Consider the following 22,532-nt stretch of genomic DNA (forward strand, 5'->3'; position numbering starts at 1 on the left):
CTATTCATTTAGTTGATGGTTTTCTTTGCTGTGTAAAAGCTTTTAAGTTTGATTAGGTCCCATTTGTTTATTTATTTATTTTTATTTCTTTTGCCCTGGGAGACAATCTAAGAAAATATTGCTACAATTTATGTCAGAGAATGTTTGGCCTATGTTATTTTCTAGGAGTTTTATGACGTCATGTCTTCTGTTTAGGTCTTTAAACCATTTTGAGCTTATTTTTGTATATAGTGTGAGGGACTGTTCTAATTTCATTGATTTACGTGTAGCTATCAACGTTTTCCAACACCACTTGCTGAAGAGACTCTCTTTTCTCCATTGTATATTCTTGCCTCCTTTGATGTGGATTAATTGATGGTAGGTGTGTGGGTTTATTTCTCAGCTCTCTATTCTGTTCCATTGATCTATACATCTTTTTTTGTAGCAATACAATGATGTTTTGATTACTATAGCTTTTTAGTACAGTCTGAAGTCTAGGTTTATGCCTCCAGCTTTGTTCTTTTCTTTAGGATTGCTTTAGCAATTCTGGGCCTTTTTGATGTTCTATAGAGATTTTAGGATTATTTGTTCTAGTTCTGAGAAAAATGTCATGGGTATTTTGATAGGTATTACATTAAATCCATAGATTGCTTTGGGTAGTATGGCCATTTTAAAATTAATTCTTCCAATCCAAGAGTATGGGATATCTTTCCATTTCTTTGAATCATCTTCCGTTTCCTTTATAAATGTTTTATAGTTTTCAGCATATAGGTCTTTTCATCTCCTTGGTTAAGTTTATTCCTAAGTATTTTATTTTCTGACATGAATTTAAATGAAATATTGTTTTTATTTTCTCTTTCTGATATTTCATTGTTAGTGTAATGAAATGCAACAGATTTCTGTATATTAATCTTATATCCTGGGGCTTCCCTGGTGGTGCAGTGGTTAAGAATCCTCCTGCCAATGCAGGGGGCACGGGTTTAAGCCCTGGTCCAGGAAGATCCCATATGCCATGGAGAAACTAAGCCCGCACTCTACTGAGCCTGTGCTCTAGAGCCTGCGAGCCATAGCTACTGAAGCCTGCATGCCTAGAGCCCATGCTCCACAATGAGAGAAGCCACTGCAATGAGAAGCCCACGCACCACAACAAAGAGTAACCCCCACTCGTCGCAACTAGAGAAAGCCCGCATGCAGCAATGAAGACCCAATGCAGCCAAAAATAAATAAATAAATTCAAAAAAAATCGTATATCCTGCAAATTCACTGAATTCATTTATTCTAATAGTTTTTGTGTGGAGACTTTAGGGTTCTCTATGTAGAGTATCATGTCACCTGCAAACTGTGACAATTTTACATCTTCCCTTCCAATTTGGATACCTTTTATTTATTTATTTTCTTCTGATTGCTGTGGCTAGGACTTCCAATAATATGTTGAATAGAAATGGTGAGGGTGGGCATCCTCATCTTGTTCCTGAATTTAGTGGAAAGGTTTGCAGCTTTTCACCATTGAATGTTATGTTGACTGTGATTTTGTTGTAAACTGCCCTTATTGAGATATGTTCCCTCTATACTCACTTTATTGAGTTTTTATATTAAATCGATGTTGAATTTTGTCAAGTGCTTTTTCTGCATCTATTGAGATGATCATGTGGTTTTTGTCTTCCCTTTTGTTAATGTGGTCTATCACATTGATTGATTGATCGTGTAAGTTGAACCATCCTTGCAACCCTGGAATGAATCCAATTTGATCATGGTGTTTGATCCTTTTTATGTACCAGTGTATTCGGTTTGCTAATATTTTGTTGAGGATTTTTGCATCTTTATTCATCAAAGATAATTGGCCTGCAATTTTCTTTTTTTGTAGTGTCTTTGTCTGGTTTTGGTATCAGGGTCATGGTGGCATCATAGAATGAATTTGGGACTGTTCCCTCCTCTAAAATTTTTGGAATAGTTTGAGAAGGGTAGGTATAAATTCTTCTTTGTGTATTTGGTAGAAATTCCCATTGAAGACATTCAGTCCTGGACCTTTGTTTATAGGGAGTTTTTTTAATGAGATTCTATTTCACTTCTAGTGATCTGTTTGTTCAAATTGTCTGTTTCTTCTTGACTCAGTTTTGGCAAGCTACAGGTTTGTAGTAACTTGTTCATTTCTTCCAGGTTGTCTAGTTTGTTGGCATGTAACTCTTCATGGTATTCTTTTATGATTTTTTGTATTTATGTAGTACTGGTTGCTATTTCTCCTCTTTCATTTCTTATTTTGTTTATTTGGTTCCTCTCTGTTTTCTTCTTGGTGAGTCTGGATAGAGTTTGTTGATTTTGTTTATCTTTTCAAAGAACCAGCTCTTGGTTTTATTGATCATTTCTATTATCTTTTGATCTCTATTTTATTTATTTCCTCTCTGATTTTTATTATTTCCTTTCTTCTTCTAACTTTGGGTTTTGTTTATTCTTGTTTTTCTAATTCTTTTTAGTTGTAGGTTATGTTGTTTACGTGAGAATTTTCTTGTTTCTTGAGCAAGGCCTGTATTGCTGTGTGCTTCCCTCTTAGAACTGGTTTTTCTGCATCCCATCGACTTTGTAAGATTGTGTTTTCATTCTCATTTCTCTGAAGGCATTTTCTGATTTCTTCTTTGATTTCATGGTTGACCCAGTGGGTTTTTTTTCCTTTTTTTAGTAGCATATTGTTTGGTCTCCATGTGTTCATTCTTTTCCTTTATTTTTAGTTTCATACTGTGGTCAGAAAAGATGCTTGAAATTGGTTGAGGCTTGTTCTGTGACCCAGTATGTGGTCCAGCCTAGAGAACATTATATGCGTGCTTGAAAAGAATGGGTATTGTGGGTTTTTCCAATGAAGTGTTCTGTAGATACCAAGTAAGTCCCACTGGTCTGTTGTGTCATTTAGGACCTCTGTTGCCTTGTTGATTTTCTGTCTGGATGATCTGTCCATTGATGTCATTTGGGTGTTAAAGTTGCCTACTGTTATCGTATTATTGTCAGTTTCTCCCATTATGTCTGTTAGTATTCGTTTTATATATTTAGGTGCTTCTATATTGGGTGCATATATGTTACCGAGTAAATGTTCTCTTCTTGCTTTGATCCCTTTGTCATTATATAATGCCCTTCTTGTCTTTCTTTATAACCTTTGTTTTAAAGTCTATTTTGTCTTATATGAGTATTGCCACTCCCACTATCTTGTCATCTCCATTTGCATGATACATATTTTTCTGTTCCCTTGCTTTCAGTCAGTGTGTGTCTTTCATCCTGAAATGAATCTCTTGTAGGCAGCATATTGTAGGTTCTTGTTTTGTTTTCTTTTTTTAAATCCAATCTGCCACTCTGAGTCTTTTAATTGGAACACTTAGTTCACTGACATTTAAAGTAATTATTGATAGGTATATACTTACTGCTATTTTTAATCCTTATTTTCTAGTTATTTTTATAGTTCTTTGTTCATTTCTTCTTCTTTTTGTGGTTTGATGATTTTATTTTGTGTTATGCTTGAGTTCCTTTTTTTTTTTGGTTTTTGTGAATCCATTGCATGTTTTTCGTTTGTGGTTACCACGGAGTTCAAGTACATTGACGCATAACTATATCTACTTACTTGAAACTGATAGTCATCCAAGTTTAAACACATTCTAAAAGATCTACATTTTTATATTCCCCTCTCCAACATTTTGATGTCCTATTTTACATCTTTATGTTTATCCTTTTACTGTTTATTGTAGTTATAATTGCTTTCATAATTTTTTTTATTGTTTTTTAATCTATGTATCGGCTTATTTAAGTATTAATATTCTTTTTAAAATTCTTTTCCATTAGAGTTTATTACAGGATATTGAATGTAGTTCCCTGTGCTATACAGTAAATCCTTGTTATTTATTTTGTATATGGTAGTGTGTATCTGTTAATCCCATATTCCTAATTTATCCCTCCCCCCTTCCTCTTTGATAACTGTAAGTTTATTTTCTCTGTGAGTCTGTTTCAGTTTTGTAAATAAGTTCATTTTTACTGTTTTTTAGATTCCACATATAAGTGATATCTTATAATATTTGTTTTTTTCTGACATACTTCACTTAGTATGATAATCTCTAGGTCCATCCTTGTTGCTGCAAATAGCATTATTTCATTCTTTTTATGGCTGAGTACAATTCCATTTTATAAACACACACAGACACACACCACATCTTCTTTATCTGTTCCTCTGTTGATGGACACTTAGGATTCTTCCATTTCTTGGCTATTGTGAATAGTGCTGCTATGAATACTGGGGTGCATGCATCTTTTTAAATTAGAGTTTTGACATAATGAAATTTATAGACTTTTGGACAGCAAAGGAGAGCATAAACGAAATGAAAAGACCACCTACAGACTGAAAGAAAATGTTCACAAATGATGCAACTGACAAGGGCTTAATTTCCAAATATACAAACAACACATATAACTCAATATCAAAAAAACAAACAACCCAATCAAAAAATGGGCAGAAGATTTAAATAGACATTTCTCCAAAGAAGCCAGCAGATGGCCAGCAGGTACATTAAAAGATACTCCACATTGCTACTTATTAGAGAAATGCAAAGCAAAACTACAGCAGCATGGTATCACCATACACCAGTCAGAATGTCCATCAACAAAAAGCCTAGAAATAATAAATTCTGGAGAGGATGTGGAGAAAAGGGAAGGCTCCTACACTGTTGGTTAGAATGCACGTTGGTGCAGCCACTGTGGAAAACAGTATGGAGGTTCATCAGAAAACAAAAAATAGAGTTACTGTGTGATCCAGCAATCCCACTCTTGAGCATGTATCCAGAAAAGACAAAAATTTCGTCCTTTTTTTATATTTGTCTTTGTTATTGTAATTTTCCCTTTCCTATAGATTTTGTTTCTTTTCTTTTTAGGGAAGACCCTTCAATATTTCTTTAAGGGTAGGTTTAGTATTACTGAACTCTTTTAGTTTTTGCTTTTCTGAGAAATTCTTTATCTCTCCTTCTATTCTAAATGATAATCTGGCTGGGTAGAGAGTATCCTAAGTTGCCGGTTTTTCCCTTTCAGGAATTTGAATATATCATGCCACTCCCTGCAAAGTTTCTGCAGAGAAATCAGTTGATAGCCTATGCAGGTTCCCCTATAACTGACTCTGTTTTTCTCTTGCTGTTTTTAGAATGCTCTCTTTATCTTTCACTTTTGCCATTTTAATTATGATATGTCTTGGTGTGGGTCTGTATGGGTTCATCTTGTTTGGGATCCTCTGTGCTTCCTATACCTGTATAACTGTTTCCTTCTTTACGTTTGGGAAGTTTTCAGCCATAATTTCTTCAAATACATTTTTGATCTCCTCTCTCTCTCCTCTACTTCTGGAATCCTTGTTATGTATAGGTTGGCATGTTTTCTATTATCCCATAGGTCACCTGCGTCGCTTTAATTTTTTTTTTATTTGTCTTACTGTCTGCTGTTCTGATTGGGTGATTTCCATTATTCTATCTTCCAGATGACTTACTCATTCTTCTTTGTCACTTAGTTGGCTATTTATTGCTTCTAGATTGGTTTTTATTTCGGCAATTGAATTGTCTATTTTTTTTAACATCTTTATTGGAGTATAATTGCTTTACAATGGTGTGTTAGTTTCTGTTTATAACAAAGTGAATCAGCTATACATATATTCCCATATTGCCTCCCTCTTGTGTCTCCCTATCCCACTTCTCTAGGTGGTCACAAAGCACTGAGCTGATCTCCCTGTGTAATGCGGCTGCTTCCCACTAGCTATCTATTTTACATTTGATAGTATATATAAGTCCATGCCACTCTCTCACTTCTTCCCAGCTTACCCTTCCCCCTCCCCATGTCCTCAAGTCCATTCTCTATGTCTGCGTCTTTATTCCTGTCCTGCCCCTAGGTTCTTGATAACCTTTTTTTTTTTTCAGATTCCATATATATATGTGCTAGCATACAGTATTTGTTTTTCTCTTTCTGACTTACTTCACTCTGTGTGACAGACCCTAGGTACATCCACCTCACTACAAATAGCTCAATTTCGTTTCTTTTTATAGCTGAGTAATATTCCATTGTACGTATGTGCCACATCTTCTTTATCCATTCATCTGTTGATGGACACTTAGGTTGCTTCTGTGTCCTGGCTATTGTAAATAGTACTGCAATTAACATTGTGGTATGTGACTCTTTTTGAATTATGGTTTTCTCAGGGTATATGCCCAGTAGTGGGATTGCTGGGTTGTATGGTAGTTCTATTTTTAGTTTTTTAAGGAACCTCCATACTGTTCTCCATAGTGGCTGTATCAATTTTCATTCCCACCATCTGTGCAAGAGGGTTCCCTTTTCTCCACACCCTCTCCAGCATTTACTGTTTGTAGATTTTTTGATGATAGCCATTCTGACTGGTGTGAGGTAATACCTCATTGTAGATTTGATTTGCATTTCTCTAATGATTAGGGATGTTGAGCATTCTTTCATGTGTTTGTTGGCATGCTGTATATCTTCTCTGGAGAAATGTCTATTTAGGTTTTCTGCCCATTTTTGGATTGGGTTGTTTGTTTCTTAGATATTGAGCTGCATGAGCTGCTTGTAAGTTTTGGAGATTAATCCTTTGTCAGTTGCTTCGTTTGCAAATATTTTCTCCCATTCTGAGGGTTGTCTTTAAGTCTTGTTTATGGTTTCTTTTGCTGTGCAAAAGCTTTTAAGTTTCATTAGGTCCCATTTGTTTATTTTTGTTTTTATTTCCATTTCTCTAGGAGGTGGGTCAAAAAGGATCTTGCTGTGATTTATGTCATAGAGTGTCCTGCCTATGTTTTCCTCTAAGGGTTTGATAGTGTCTGGTCTTACATTTAGGTCTTTAATCCATTTTCAGTTTATTTTTGTGTATGGTGTTAGGGTGTGTTCTAATTTCATTCTTTTACATGTAGCTGTCCAGTTTTCTCAGCACCACTTCTTGAAGAGGCTGTCTTTTCTCCATTGTATATTCTTGCCTCCTTTATGAAAAATAAGGTAACCATATGTGCGTAGGTTTATCTTTGAGCTTTCTGTCCTATTCCATTGATCTATACTTCTGTTTTTGTGCCAGTACCATACTGTCTTGATTATTGTAACTTTGTAGTCTAGTCTGAAGTCTGGGAGCCTGATTCCTTCAGCTCCATTTTTCTTTCTCAAGATTGCTTTGGCTATTCGGGGTCTTTTGTGTTTCCATACAAATTGTGAATTTTTTTGTTCTGGTTCTGTGAAAAATGCCATTGGTAGTTTGATAGGGATTGCATTGAATCTGTAGATTGCTTTGGTAGTAGAGTCATTTTCAAAATGTTGATTCTTTCAATCCAAGAACATGGATCTTTTTGTATCATCTTTAATTTCTTTCATCAGTGTATTATAGTTTTCTGCATACAGGTCTTTTGTCTCCTTAGGTAGGTTTATTCCTAGGTATTTTATTCTTTTTGTTGCAGTGGTAAATGGGAGTGTTTCCTTAATTTCTCTTTCAAATAGTGTATAGAAATGCAAGAGATTTCTGTGCATTAATTCTGTATCCTGCTACTTTACCAAATTCATTGATTAGCTCTAGTAGTTTTCTGGTAGCATGTTTAGGATTCTCTATGTATAGTATCATGTCATCTGCAAACAGTGACCACTTTACTTCTTCTTTTCTGATTTGGATTCCTTTTATTTCTTTCTCTTCTCTGATTGCTGTGGCTAAAACTTCCAAAACTATGTTGAATAATAGTGGTGAGACTGGACAACCTTGTCTTGTTCCTGATTTAGTGAAAATGGTTTCAGTTTTTCACCATTGAGAACGATGTTGGCTTTGGGTTTGTCATATATGGCCTTTATTATGTTGAGATAAGTTCCCTTTCTGCCTACTTTCTGGAGGGTTTTTATCATAAATGGGTGTTGGATTTTGTCGAAAGCTTTTTCTGCATCTATTGAGATAATTGTGTGGTTTTTATCCTTCAATTTGCTAATATGGTGTATCACATAGATTGATTTGCGTATATTGAAGAATGCTTGCTTCCCTGGAGTAAGCCCCACTTGATCATGGTGTATGATCCTTTTAATGTGCTGTTGGATTCCGTTTGCTAGTATTTTTGCATCTATATTCATCAGTGATATTGGCCTGTAGTTTTCTTTCTTTGTGACATCTTTGTCTGGTTTTGGTATCAGGGTGATGGTGGTCTCGTAGAAAGAGTTTGGGAGTGTTCTTCCCTCTGCTATATTTTGGAAGAGTGTGAGAAGGATAAGTGTTAGCTCTTCTCTAAATGTTTGATGGAATTCACCTGTGAAGCCATTGGGTCCTGGGCTTTTCTTTGTTGGAAGATTTTTAATCACAGTCTCAATTTCAGTGCTTGTGATTGGTCTGTTCTTATTTTCTATTTCTTCCTGGTTCAGTCTCGGAAGGTTGTGCTTTTCTAAGAATTTGTCCGTTTCTTCCAGGTTGTCCATTTTATTGGCATAGAGTTGCCTGTAGTAATCTCTCAGGATCCTTTGTATTTCTGCAGTGTAAGTTGTTACTTCTCCTTTTTCATTTCTGATTCAATTGATTTGAGTCTTCTCCCTTTCTTTCTTGATGAGTCTGGCTAATGGTTTATCAATTTTGTTTATCTTCTCAAAGAACCAGCTTTTAGTTTTATTTATCTTTGCTTTTGTTTCCTTCATTTCTTCTTCATTTATTTCTGATCTGATCTTTATGATTTCTTTCCTTCTGCTGACTTTGAGGTTTTTTTGTTCTTCTTTCTCTAATTGCTTTGGGTGTAAGTTAGATTGTTTGTTTGAGATGTTTCTGGTTTCTTGAGGGAGGAATGTATTGCTATAAACTGCCCTCTTAGAACTGCTTTTGCTGCATCCCATAGGTTTTGGGTCATCGTGTTTTCACTGTCATTTGTTTCCAGGTATTTTTTGATTTCCTCTTTGATTTCTTCAGTGATCTCTTGGGTATTAAATAGTATATTGTTTAGCCTCCATGTGTTTGTATTTTTTCCAAATTTTTTCCTGTAATTTATATCTAGTAGCATTGTGGTTGGAAAAGATACTTGATATGATTTCAATTTTCTTAAATTTACCAAGACTTGATCTGTGACCCAAGATATGATCTATCTCTGAGAATGTTCCATGAGCACTTAAGAAAGTGTATTCTGTTTTTGGATGGAATGTCCTATAACTATCAGTTAAGTCCATCTTGTTTAATGTTTCATTTAAAGCTTGTGTTTCCTTATTTATTTTCATTTTGGATGATCTGTCCATTGGTGAAAGTGGGATGTTAAAGTCCCCTACTATGATTGTGTTACTGTCGATTTCCCCTTTTATGGCTGTTAGCATTTACCTTATGTATTGAGGTGCTCCTATGTTGGGTGCATAAATATTTACAGTTGTTATATCTTCTTCTTGGATTGATCCATTGATCATTATGTAGTGTCCTTCTTTGTCTCTTGTAATAGTCTTTTTTTTAAATCTATTTTGTCTGATATGAGAATTGCTACTCCAACTTTCTTTTGATTTCCATTTGCATGGAATATCTTCTTCTGTCCCTTCACTTTCAGTCTGTATGTGTCCCTAGGTCTGAAGTGGGTCTCTTGTAGACAGCATATATATGGGTCTTGTTTTTGTGTCCACTCAGCCAGTCTGTGTCTTTTGGTTGGAGCATTTAATCCATTTACATTTAAGGTAATTATCAATATGTATGTTCCTACTACCATTTTCTTAATTGTTTTCTTAATTGTTTTAGGTTTGTTATTGTAGGTCTTTTCCTTCTCTTGTGTTTCCTGCCTAGAGGAGTTCCTTAAGCATTTGTTGTAAAGCTGGTTTGGTGCTGCTGAATTCTCTTAGCTTTTGCTTGTCTGTAAAGGTTTTAATTTCTCCATCGAATCTGAATGATATCCTTGCTGGGTAGAGTAAGCTTGGTTGTAGGTTTTTCCCTTTCTTCACTTTAAATATGTCCTGCCACTCCCTTCTGGCTTGCAGAGTTTATGCTGAATGATCAGCTATTAACCTTATGGGGATTCCTTTCTATGTTGTTTTTTTTTTCCCATGGTGCTTCTAATATTTTTTCTTTGTATTTAATTTTTGATAGAATGATTAGTATGTGTCTTGGTGTGTTTCTCCTTGGATTTTTCCTGTATGGGAGTCTCTGTGCTTCCTGGACTTGATTGACTATTTCCTTTCCCATATTAGGGAAGTTTTCAACTATAATCACTTCAAATATTTTCTCAGTCCCCTTCTTTTTTTCTTCTTCTTCTGGGACCCCTATAATTTGAATGTTGTCGCAGAGGTCTCTGAGACTGTCCTCAATTCTTTTCATTCTTTTTTCTTTATTCTCTTCTGTAGTAGTTATTTCCACTATTTTATCTTCCAGGTCACTTATCCGTTCTTCTGCTTCATTTATTCTGCTATTGATTCTTTCTATAGAATTTTTCATTTCACTTATTATGTTGATCATCATTGTTTGTTTGCTCTTTATTTCTTCTAGGTCCTTGTTAAACGTTTCTTGTATTTTCTCCATTCTATTTCCAAGATTTTGGATCATCTTTACTATCATTATTCTGAATTCTTTTTCAGGTAGACTGCCTATTTTCTCTTCATTCGTTAGGTCTGGTGGGTTTTTACCTTGCTCCTTCATCTGGTGTGTGTTTCTCTGTCTTCTCATTTTGCTTAACTTACTGTGTTTGGGGTCTCCTTTTCACAGCCTGCAGGTTCATAGTTCCCGTTGCTTTTGGTGTCTGCCCCCAGTGGCTAAGGTTGGTTCAGTGGGTTGTGTAGGCTTCCTGGTGGAGGGGAATGGTGTCTGTGTTTTGGTGGGTGAGGCTGGATCTTGTCTTTTTGGTGGGCAGGACCACATCTGTTGGTGTGTTTTGGGGTGTCTGTAACCTTATCATGATTTTAGGCAGGCTGTCTGCTAATGGGTGAGGTTGTGTTCCTGTCCTGCTAGTTGTTTGGCATAGGGTGTCTAGCAGTGTAGCTTGCTGGTTGTTGAGTGGAGCTGGGTCTTAGCGTTGAGATGGAGATGTCTGGGGTAGCTTTTGCCGTTTGATATTACATGGAGCTGGGAGGTCTCTGGTGGACCAATGTCCTGCACTCGGCTCTCCCACCTCAGAGGCAGAGGCCTGACACCCGGCTGGAGCACCAAGACCCTGTCAGCCACACAGCTCAGAAGAAGAGGGAGAAGGAAAGAAAGAAAGACGGAAAGAAGGAAAGGGAGAAAGAAAGAAAGAAAGAGAAAGAAAGAAAGAAAGAAAGAAAGAAAGAAAGAAAGAAAGAAAGAAAGAAAGAAAGAAACAAAGAAAGAAAGAGAAAGAAAGGAAGGAAGGAAGGAAGGAAGGAAGGAAGAAAGAAAGAAAGAAAGAAAGAAAGAAAGAAAGAAAGAAAGAAAGAAAGAAAGAAAAGAAAGAGTTATTAAAATAAAAAATAATTATTAGAAATAAAAAATTAAAATGTAATAAAAAAGGAAAAAAAGAAAAAGAAAGAAAGAAAGAAGAGAGCAACCAAACCAAAAAACAAATGCACCAATGATAACAAGTGCTAAAAAGCTTACTAAAAAAAAAAAAATAGGCAGAGAGAACCCTAGGACAAATGTTAAAAGCAAAGCTCTAAAGACAAAATCACACAAAGAAGCATACACATACACACTCACAAAAAGAGAAAAAGGAAAATAATATATATATCGTTGCTCCCAAAGTCCACTGCCTCAATTTGGGATGATTCGTTGTCTATTCAGTTATTCCCCAGATGCAGGGTACATCAAGTTGATTGTGGAGATTTAATCCGCTGCTCCTGAGGCTGCTGGGAGAGATTTCCCTTTCTCCTCTTTGTTCGCACAGCTCCTGGGGTTCAGCTTTGGAGTTGGCCCCACCTCTGCATGTAGGTCGCCTGAGGGCGTCTGTTCTTTGCTCATACAGGACAAGGTTAAAGGAGCAGCTGATTCGGGGGCTCTGGCTCACTCAGGCCGGGGGGAGGGCAGGGTGCAGAATGCGGGCCGAGCCTGCAGCAGCAGAGGCTGGCATGACATTGCACCTGCCTGAGGTTCACCGTGTGTTCTCCCGGGGAAGTTGTCCCTGGTTCACAGGACCCACGCAGTGGTGGGCTGCACAGGTGTGGGTAGTGACCTGTGCTTGCACACAGGCTTCTTGCTGGCTGCAGCAGCAGCCTTAGTGTCTCATGCCCGTCTCTGGGGTCCGCGCTGATAGCTGTGGCTCATGCCCGTCTCTGAAACTCGTTTAGGTGGTGCTCTGAATCCCCTCTCCTCGTGCACCCCGAAACAATGGTCTCTTGCCTCTTAGGCAGGTCCAGACTTTTTCCCAGACTCCCTCCCAGCTACCTGTGGCACACTAGCCCCCTTCAGGCTCAGGCTGTGTTCACGCAGCCAACCCCAGTCCTCTCCCTGGGGTCTGACCTCTGAAGCCCGAGCCTCAGCTCCCAGCCTGCGCCCACCCCGGCAGGTGAGCAGACGAGCCTCTCGGGCTGGTGAGTGCTGGTTGGCACCGATCTTCTGTGCGGGAATCTCTCCACTTTGCCCTCTGCACCCCTGTTGCTGCGCTCTCCTCCATGGTTCTGAAGTTTCCCCCGCCGCCACCCTTCATCTCCGCCAGTGAAGGGGCTTCCTAGTGTGTGGAAACCTTTCCTCCTTCACAGCTCCCTCCCAGTGGTACAGGTCCTGTCCCTATTCTTCTGTCTCTGTATTTTCTTCTTTCTTTTGCCCTACCCAAGTACGTGGGGAGTTTCTTGCCTTTTAGGAGGTTGGAGGTCTTCTGCCAGTGTTCAGTAGGTGTTCTGTAGGAGTTGTTCCACATGTAGATGTGTTTCTGATTTATTTGTGGGGAGGAAGGTGATCTCCACATCATACTCCTCCGCCATCTTGCAGGTCTCCCTCCGAATTGTCTGTTTGATTGGTTCATCTTTATAATTTCTAGTTCCTTGTTACGGTGATCTGTGTTTCTATCGACAGTCTTCCTTAATTCAGTTAGTATTTTTACTACCACCTTTTTGAACTCATAGTCTGGTAGACTGTTGAGCTATGCTTCATTATTTGTTATTTTAGGGGATCTCTCTTGTTCTTTTAATTGAGAGCAGTTCCTCTGCCTTCTCATTTAATTTAATTTTCTCTGTCTCTACGAATTTAGGAGAAACAGTTATCTACTCTGGCCTTGAAGGGATGTTTTTATGTGGGAGCATTCGTGTATAGACTGTGTGTGTCCAGTGTTTTTGGTGAGAGGACTTGTTTCCTTATGGACAGCAGCCATGTCTTTCCTCAGAGTGTGCTGGCTATTAGCCCCTTGATAAGGGGGTGTGGTCGGTGTCTTAGTATCTAGAACCTGTGTACAGTGTGAGGCAGGGCCTCCTCTCTGCTCTGTGGCTATCGCTGCCCTGTCAGGGATGGGGTCTGCTCTCCACTTGTTGGAGTAAAAATCTTATGTTTAGGTTTGATCAGCCTCCATTGCCCTTGAGTGCATGCCCTGCCCCAAAGGAGGTGATTGCTGAAGTAAGTGAGGACTGAATAGCCACAGAGAACCCATGCCACCTGTGTAGGCACCTGCAGTTCAGCTCAGAAGCAGCCCAAGGTCACATCCCTTTCTCTGTTGTATCCCTCCCAGATTTAGTGCAGGGCTGTGGTGTGGAGTAGGCTGGGGCTGGGGGTCGGGGCATTGTGGCTGCAGGAATTGAAATGGCTGTGCTGCCACCTACGATCTGGGCTGCCTCCGTGGCAGACCTGTCCCAGGACCTGTCTGCCCCACATCTAGTGCTAAGCTGCAGTGCAGAGTGGGTGGACCCGGAGTGCTCTTGCTGTGAGACGCACCGCTGTGTACGCTGCGTTCACTGACAGTGGCCACTGCTGCCCCACATGGATCACACCCCAGGCCTCCTGTGTGTGCACTGACAGTGGCCACCAGCGCCCCACCCTGAGCACACACCAGATGCCCTGGTCTGTCTCTGCGTAGTTAGACTGAGCCTTTGCCCAGATATTGTGCCGGCCTGTGGGGTGGAGGGAGAGGGACCAAGGTGTTCTCCCCTTCAGATTGGGGAGTACGGGGAGGCAGCAGCCACCAGTGCAAGGCTCCCTCTGCCCTGATGGTTGGCAAGCCAGCCTGTGCATACTCATGTATAGAGCCTGGGCTTCTCCAGCCTTTCTGTCTGTCCCAGTGGACTTCCCAGTAGGCAAGCAGGCTTGTCTCCTCCATGCAAGACCCCAGGACTAGGATGCCCAGATTGTGGCTCTACATACTTGCTCCCCAGAGTGAGGGTCTGCCCATGCAGACCTTCTTTTCCTTTCAGTCTCCTTCCAGGGACACAGGTCCCAACAGGATGCCTTTTTTCCCCTGTCCTATGCGGTTATGTGGAGATCTTTCCTGCAGCTTTGGTTGTATAGGAGATCTTCTGCCAGCTTCCGCTTGATTTTCTGGGAGAATTGTTCCACAAATAGATGTATTTTTTTTTAATTTATTTTATTTATTTATGGCTGTGTTGGGTCTTCGTTTCCGTGCGAGGGCTTTCTCTAGTTGTGGCAAGCGGGGCCACTCTTCATCGCGGTGCGCGGGCCTCTCACTATCGCGGCCTCCCTTGTTGCGGAGCACAGGCTCCAGATGCGCAGGCTCAGTAATTGTGGCTCACGGGCCTAGTTGCTCCACGGCATGTGGGATCTTCCCAGACCAGGGCTCGAACCTGTGTCCCCTGCATTGGCAGGCAGACTCTCAACCACTGCGCCACCAGGGAAGCCCAATAGATGTATTTTTGATGTGTTTCTGGGAGGAGGTGAGCCCCTACATCCTCCTATTCTGCAGTCTTGAGCCCTCTCCCTGGAGTCATAAAATATTAACCTTTCCATGAACCTTGGCTATTGAAGCTTGGAAATAGATATGATTTATTTTAGAAATATAAAGAAACGTGACATTTTATATACCTAAAAATGGCATAGGAAAATTCCTACCTGTTTCAGACTCCTAAGGTGGATGGTTTGCCTGATCACCTATAACTATCTGGTGTTTTATGCTCTGATGCGCACAGGCAAGGCCTTTCCATTCCTGGACAACTCTAAATACTATTGTCAAATAGTTTTGTTTTGTTTTGTTTTTAAATTGACTTCACTTGTTTTAATTAACCCCTGTGTATTAAAATAGTCAAAAGGAAAATGCTGATTTTTCTTTCCTTTTTCCTATTTTCATTTCTCTTTCAACTTATGAACTAAATTTTAGGTCAGATATTAGAAAGGCAAACCAATTCTCTGCACTGTTAAGTAGTAAAATAGTTATTATACCATTAGTAACAACTTCCATCCAGAGCATCTCTCCACCTGACAAAGTGTTTAAAGAGGAAACACTTAGTGAAAGCTTTAAGAACAAAATGCATTTCAACTAAGGCAATGTGGTGTGCAGCACATCAAAATATGGAGATTAAAGCACACATCAACTTTTCTCTCTCACAGAACTGTCCTACTTGTCATTTTAAGAAACTAGCCTATCAAGCATATGCTTTGATCGTTTGTAATGGATTCTTTCTGACTGGTTGTCAACGTGAAAATTAAAATACCTAGTTGAGAAAGCACAACAGCAACTTTGGTAAAGAAAGACTAATCATTTGTTCCAAATAATAAAGGCAACTTCACTGGTACAACTCAATCCAACATCATTAGGAATTTCTATTTTCTTTGGAAATCACATGCCACATCTAACATTTAAATTAAGATAAACTAACTGTGTTTAACGTGTATGATGAGCCTTCAACCATAGATCTGGACATTGACTACAGTGTATCAATGTAGCATGTTTTGTAAGGATATAGAATGATTAGTGAAAGATCCATTCATGAAGAGCTAAGTTATTCACATATTTAATTTTTACTGTTGAAACATGATTACATCTTTTATCTTCTAACAAGTTAAAGATATGAAGGAAATAAGATCAACAAACACAGCTGGGCATTTGTTAAATATAGTCCTTCATTGATGGTAAACCTTAAACAGTTACAAAAATGAGTTGACTTTCTCCAATCTAGTTAAAGCATAGAGTTTTAAATTTTAAATAATGACTTTATGAAGAAAGGAAAAATCAAAAGCATAACCCTAAATATTTAACTTGTGATAATTAAAATGTGAAACATATGTTAACTAGGTAATATAATCATCTACATCAAGATGTTTGGCTTTTTATTTATGTTATTTATTCAAGAAACAGTATAATCATGTAATATGCTTATTTTTAAAAAAAGATGTGATACAATTGTCATCCGTATTACCTATCACAACTTTTTTTATTTCACAATTTTAGTCTATCCCAAATGATTAATATCACAATCCTAGCTTAGCACACATGATTATTAATCATACAAACAAATAGAAATTCCTGACCTAAGAATGTGAACATAAAGCCTGGAAATGGTCATTATAGAGAAATAAGGTGGCTTTCTGTTTAAACAAGATGAAAGACAGGATCAAATCATTGTGGAACATAACCACATCCACCATTTTCTTTGCCATTGACTAGATGGAACGTTTTATATTTTATATTTTCACCACATGCTTTACTCTGTGTCTTCTCTGTAATCAATAATGGTATTTCTTTGAATTTATTTGTATGTGGTATTAAACCAAAAACAGCAAATATAACACCTAATGAACTGTTTTCCCAGATTGGGAAAGGTCAAAAAAGAATTTTTTTTAATGTAGAGTAGCATTTTCCAAAATGCATTACTAGTTCTGGAGATAAGTGTCCTGTGTTAAAAAGGGTGCTGTGAGGAACACTGCAAACACTGTAAAATGATTTGACCCTTGAACAACATGGGTTTGAACTGTGTGAGAGTCCACTTATACGTGCATTTTTTTGTTAATAAATATATTGGGACTTTTTTTGATATTGGCATTTTGAAAAAAGTTGCAGATGTACCATGTAGGCATGGAAATATCAAAAAAATTAAGAAAAAGGTGTCATGAATGCATAAAATAGATGTAGATACTAGTTTATCCTTACACAGGCATAAGGTGAGTGATATCTAATATAAAACTTAATTTCTTATTGTTTTATAGTGTCACTTTCAAAGAATTACAGTATGCTTCTCTCTTGGAATTGGAGAAACTGCGTATCAGCCCATCATCACAGGTTAGTGGTTTTTAAAACTTTAACAATATTACCAAGACTGTATTATGAGTATGACTGTAGTACCGTATGCTGTAACAGTTGTGTAACAATTCATTCATTAGTCAATAGGCTAGCCTACCGTGAAACAATCCTGTTGGTTACACTGGGCTACCATAAAGCAATCATATGGCTGCTTGTTCATTATCATTGCATGAATCGTTATACCTGTAAATAAATATGAATTTCTTTTTCACATTATCTTTTCATTTTTGATAACTAGTGTTAGTACTGTATATAACATCTACAGTATTTTGTATCATATGAGACAATATTGATGTAGGTACTGACAGACGGTTCATCTTGGAAACTGACGATGTAAAGTTAACGGTATCGATAACTACAGTAGAGTTCTATAAATGTATATATTCTCTTTCTTATGATGTTCTTAACAACACTTTCTTTCCTCTAGCTTACCTTATTGTACGATTATAGCATGTAATACATATGACATACAAAATATGTGTTAATTGACCAGTTTATGCTGTCAGTAAGGCTTCTGTTCAACAGAAGGCTATTAGTAGTTAAGTTTTTGGGAAGTCAAAAATATTTATACGTGGATTTTCCAGTGTGTGGAGGGTTAGCACCTCCAACACCTATGTTGTTCAAGGGTCAACTGTATATCCAATTCCAAAAACAGACCCAAGACCCAAATAGAGATTAAATACAACAAATAAAATTAAATAAACTGGATGGAATTAACTCTTCTTTTTTTTTTTGTAGCTGAGGGGGCTCTACTCAATGCTGCGTTAAATCTTTTAGTGATCTTAGCACAGTCTTATTGCCACACACGTGATTTGATCTATGCCCCAGGCAGTATTTCACACTGAGAATCTTTTCAGGATGGAGGGAGTAAAAATTAGAAATAGTTTAATTTTCCAACTCAGAAATTCCTAGTCACTTCATAGTCCTTTTAAATTTTTCTTGAAATTTTAACACTCTTTTCTTTAACTGAGCCCTGCCACTGCTTTAAAAGAAGCCAGTTGCCACATTGAACATTCTACCTGAAAATCACCTTACCAAGGTCCCAGAGTATATAAAGTATACTTTCTTTCTTCCACATTTCTTCAGGCACATGCTTTACAGCTGTTTCACTATTGTATAACATGGGGTACCATTATCCCAACTTTCAATAAAAATTTTCTCAACATTTTTTTCAGTCTTTGCTAGCACCTTTCTTGCCACTTGTGTAGACTTCACTAACAATTTCCTTACTGTTATTTCTGCCTCTGCTCACAGTTTTCAATCTGACTACAGAGAGTTACCATTGGGTCTCTCGAGTACTATGGTATTCTGAGCAGAATTCCAGCTTTCCATCTTGCCTGGCCATCTGACAGCTGATACAGTTGCTTGTGCTTTCTTAACTTTCTCATATAGCCTGAGAAAGAATCCTGTCTTTTTTTTTTTTTTTTAATTGATCACATAATTTATTTTCTCAAACCAGGTCGTCTTTGAAGGTGAAATTAGACACTATTAATAATTATTCTCAGATAACAGGCAAAGAGTGAGACTCTCCTGGGCAGAACAAGAAGTATGCTTGCCACACTTTTGGTTAACCTGAGTATCTTTCTCCTATGCAAACATTATAAATAGATGGGAAAAAAAATTATAAATACACTGGTACATTTTTCTCCTTGAGGAAGCAAAGATTCTTAACGCCCTTATGCACATACTTTAGAATTAGTTAAATTTTGAAAAATAATCCTTGCTCTGATACTTTAATATCTGGTTGATGATCTGGTTAGGGTTTCCCATACGTTTCAAGAAACCTTGTATAATATTGAGCCCCAACACTTTTTCAAGAGTTTTGGTTGTAAGTATTTAGGCAAATCAAGGTTTCACCTTTTTTATGCATTATGTTTAATTATGAGGAAATTCAGAGACGATAATAAAGTATTTATGAAGAAATTAGGCTCAGTGGATGTTAGTAATAAGATAATGAATCATTTAATATATTAATAAATATACTCAAGAAAATTAATTTTACCAATTTATCAACCTGGCTGACTTCCTACAAGAAATCTGAAAATACAGGGTAGAAATTATACCATGCTGAAATACAGGCATAATTCAATCCAAACTTCTTTTCTATTGGTGTTCAGATGCCCCAGCAGAATATGGGAATTTCCTCTGTTTAGGGCAGAATAAGCCAACAGAGAGTAGATTCTGTTTTCCCAGTGCCTCAGTGTACATGCTTGGTCCTGAAAGGCATGTTTGATTTTCAGAAACTCTAGAAGCTAAGATGGTCATCTATGGACTTCAAACTTAGTGGAAGTACTCCTAAAATTGCTAAATGCATGATTTAGCAATGGGATTAGTCCATATTTCAGTGTTTTATCTTATGCCATTTGATTATAGTAGGATCCGTATCTGACTGTGATGCTAGGAAATCTGTGGTATGATTTACAAGATATCAGTATTTCCTGGTTTGGGTAAATAAATGTACCAGTTGCTCTACTTGCTACAGGAAGCAATGTTGTATAATGAAGCAAAATATTCTTTTAAGAGACTAATTCCTCTACTAGGATGTGACCTGGACACTGGAAGAAAATGAGTATGGGAGAATTTGACTTCAGGTACAAGTTGCGTTATCTAAGATACAGAGTTACTCTTTCAGTGTGGTTGAGAATTAAGTACTTGGTGGTCAAACATTGTCTGTAAAAGCTTAATTTACATCAGGAACCCTTTGAGTTTCATCATTTGATATTTCTTTGAGGTTCTTAGCCACATAAAATGTGTGGTCAACATGCAGCCACTAGGAAATGGCATTAGAAGAATAGTGACATCAGTGTGTATATCATTTAATTGCTTGTGGAACATTTACTCCAGTGACCAGGTAGTATATAAAATATTAAGTGTGAGTTAAATCAAGGGCCATGGGAAACTTCAGAGAGGTGAAATGATGGCAACCATTTTTAAAAGCAGTTTTCTCCTCTAAAATGATGATGTTAGACCAAATGATCTCTATGTTGGCTTCTGTGTCTACATTTCTACATCATTGCTGCATAGGTTAGCACGCTTTCTGAAAATATAGAATTAAAATTCAACTATTTCATATATTCTTTATTTCTGCAAAGTGTAGATTGGTATTTTTTATGCTTCCCCCCCCCCGGAAATAAACATTAAAAGCAGTGTGTGCATGTGAATACGCTTCGATGTTAAGAAAGGCAGTTCTTTGCCATATTATTCTTTTCCTCTAGAACCCCTTTTTCTTTTCTCCAGTTAACAGTGTAGAGTTGATGTGGGAAAGGCTCTGGCTCTAGGGTGTATCTGTTGCGTAATTTGGATGAAGTGGACATGATAGACAGATGGGTGGATGTGTACCCACCTTACTTACCTCCGGGGGGCAGCTTGGGAGCCCTTTCACTGGAGGCGTTTCACTTTCTTGGTTTATTCAGGAGTCAGTCTTGGCTTATATGGATTCCCTGCTAAGGTGGAGCTCTGTCCCTTGGGTTTACTCTGTACGAGTTACAGTACCTCAGGTTCTGCGCTTTGCTGTGAATGAGATTGCAGGGACAGTCTCCTCTGAAGTCCTGGGAGGGTTTCAACTTAAACTCAGTTGTTCACGTACAAATCAGAGGGCTTTTTGCTGTATGATGAACATTAAGATGATTCTTTTTGAGACAGATTATTGTATATAAACCATGGAAATTACTATAGGTTCGAAAGCTCAGAATCAAAGGGAAATCAGAGCAGGCTCCATAATACTCACTAAGATTCCCTAAATCCAGTTGCGTATATCCCCCCGCCCCCAACACACACACACACACACACACACACACACACACACACACTTTATATGCATCCTTATGCCTGGAATAATCCCGAAAGCTAAGAGAGGTTCCCAGAGCCAGCCCGTCCCCATCACACAGCAGTGAGTTGTAGAGCTGGACGTCAAGTCCGGGGCTCGCTGTCTGAAAAAAACAGATTTTTCCATTACAACACACTCACTCTCAGGACATCATGAAAAGGGAATTGTGAAGTCGTCTAAGAAATTGTTTCACGTGAATCCTCCCTTCACTTTGAAGTAAAGGAAAATGAAAGCTTTGCCCAGAGTCTTAACAGAGCAAAATCTAGACCTAGAAATCTAAACCTCAGTTTAGTATACTTTTACTTAGCCTGAGATTAATGCAAAATTTTGGAATAAATTGAATTTTTTTTGCACAGTAATTATTTTCTAAGCTGTTGTGTCCTCTGCAGTTTTCTTAACACATAGCAGTTCTGTTCCAAGATTAATAGGAAATATAACAAAATGCAATTAAAATTATTATCACTCTGTGTGTATACTAATTGAAAACCCACCCTGTGTTACGCGTGCACCATTGATGATTCAATCCTTGGGAAAATGTGGGGAACATTTACATTGTAGAATATCAGGCCTAGAAAGGGTCTCAGAGAAGCCTGATGTAAAAAGCCTCCTTCTGTAGATGAGGAAGAGAGGCCCAGGGAAGTTAATCCCATGGCTCAGGTCACCTGGTGAGATGTATTTAGTTTGCCCTTTGATCTCCCCAGTCACTCCACTGCCCATATCACCACATCACCTTTCATACCTTTAACTAAATTGACTTGTTTTTATCTCTGCACAGCTAACTGTACACACACACACACACACACACACACACACACACACACACACAGAGTCTTAGGGGAAAAAAAAAAGATACAGAATAAAAAAAGATAAACCATAGGGAAATACAGACTTGCAGACATGGTTGATGTATGTGCCGACTATAAATCTCAATGCAATATGATTTCTTGTTTCCCTTAGTGGAGAATTTCCCAGAAATAGGCTCATATTAGAGATGTTCGTTGAACTTGCTTCTGGCTTTTTGACTTCTCTTTTCAGTATCCAAGAAACAGCTACCAGGATTAATAACTGGATCTCGTGCTTTCATTTTTTTATTTCCACCAGCTGTGGTCAAGGCATTTTCTTTCACATTCTTTTAAAATTCTCTGGTGTTATCAAGCAATCTTAAAACATTATTCGAAGAAGGATACCTAACCTAAACCTTTCACCAAACTCTCATAGTTACTCTTTGTTTTTCGAACATCGTCTGTCCTTCCATCTGCGGACATCACACACGTCTTATAACGTCCTGTCTTTGGGAAGACGTGTCATCTTTTTTTTTGGTATAATCTTGGCTTCTTTCTTTATCTAAATGGAAAGGATTCATAACTTCTCTGTCTTACCTAGAGGAGAAGGTCTTCATAAGCCGTATTAATAAATGATATTTAATTATTGTCATGAATCATGAGCTACATACTCCATTTATGATTAAGTCTTCTCTACATCAACACATTTATTTCCCTTATGGGTGGGCGTAGCAGAAAGGAAAAATAACCCCCCAAATTCCTAGTTTAATCTATTTTTTATTTAAAAAAAAATCCACACCTCTGAACATGGGCACTCAGCATGTTCTCAGGTTCAATCAAACCCTCATCCCA

The 22,532-nt window shown here is 38.0% G+C and overlaps 1 protein-coding gene across 5 annotated transcripts in view; it reads left to right on the plus strand.

Annotated features, from left to right (window-relative positions):
* Positions 1-22,532, plus strand: part of LOC309658848 (uncharacterized protein) — a gene marked incomplete at its 3' end in the record, with an annotated part of 424,808 nt that overhangs the window by 177,224 nt on the left and 225,052 nt on the right. For all 5 annotated transcript variants that reach the window (XR_014262420.1, XM_082457920.1, XM_082457918.1 and 2 more), the window contains exon 2: positions 16,979-17,051. Coding sequence is in view for 4 of the 5 variants with exons in the window: in XM_082457920.1 (XP_082314046.1) it covers positions 16,979-17,051 (73 nt within the window). The remainder of the gene's footprint in view (positions 1-16,978; positions 17,052-22,532) is intronic.

This window comes from Balaenoptera physalus, assembly GCF_965194825.1.
Source record: "Balaenoptera physalus genome assembly, chromosome: 3".
NCBI classification, from domain to species: Eukaryota; Metazoa; Chordata; class Mammalia; order Artiodactyla; family Balaenopteridae; genus Balaenoptera; species Balaenoptera physalus.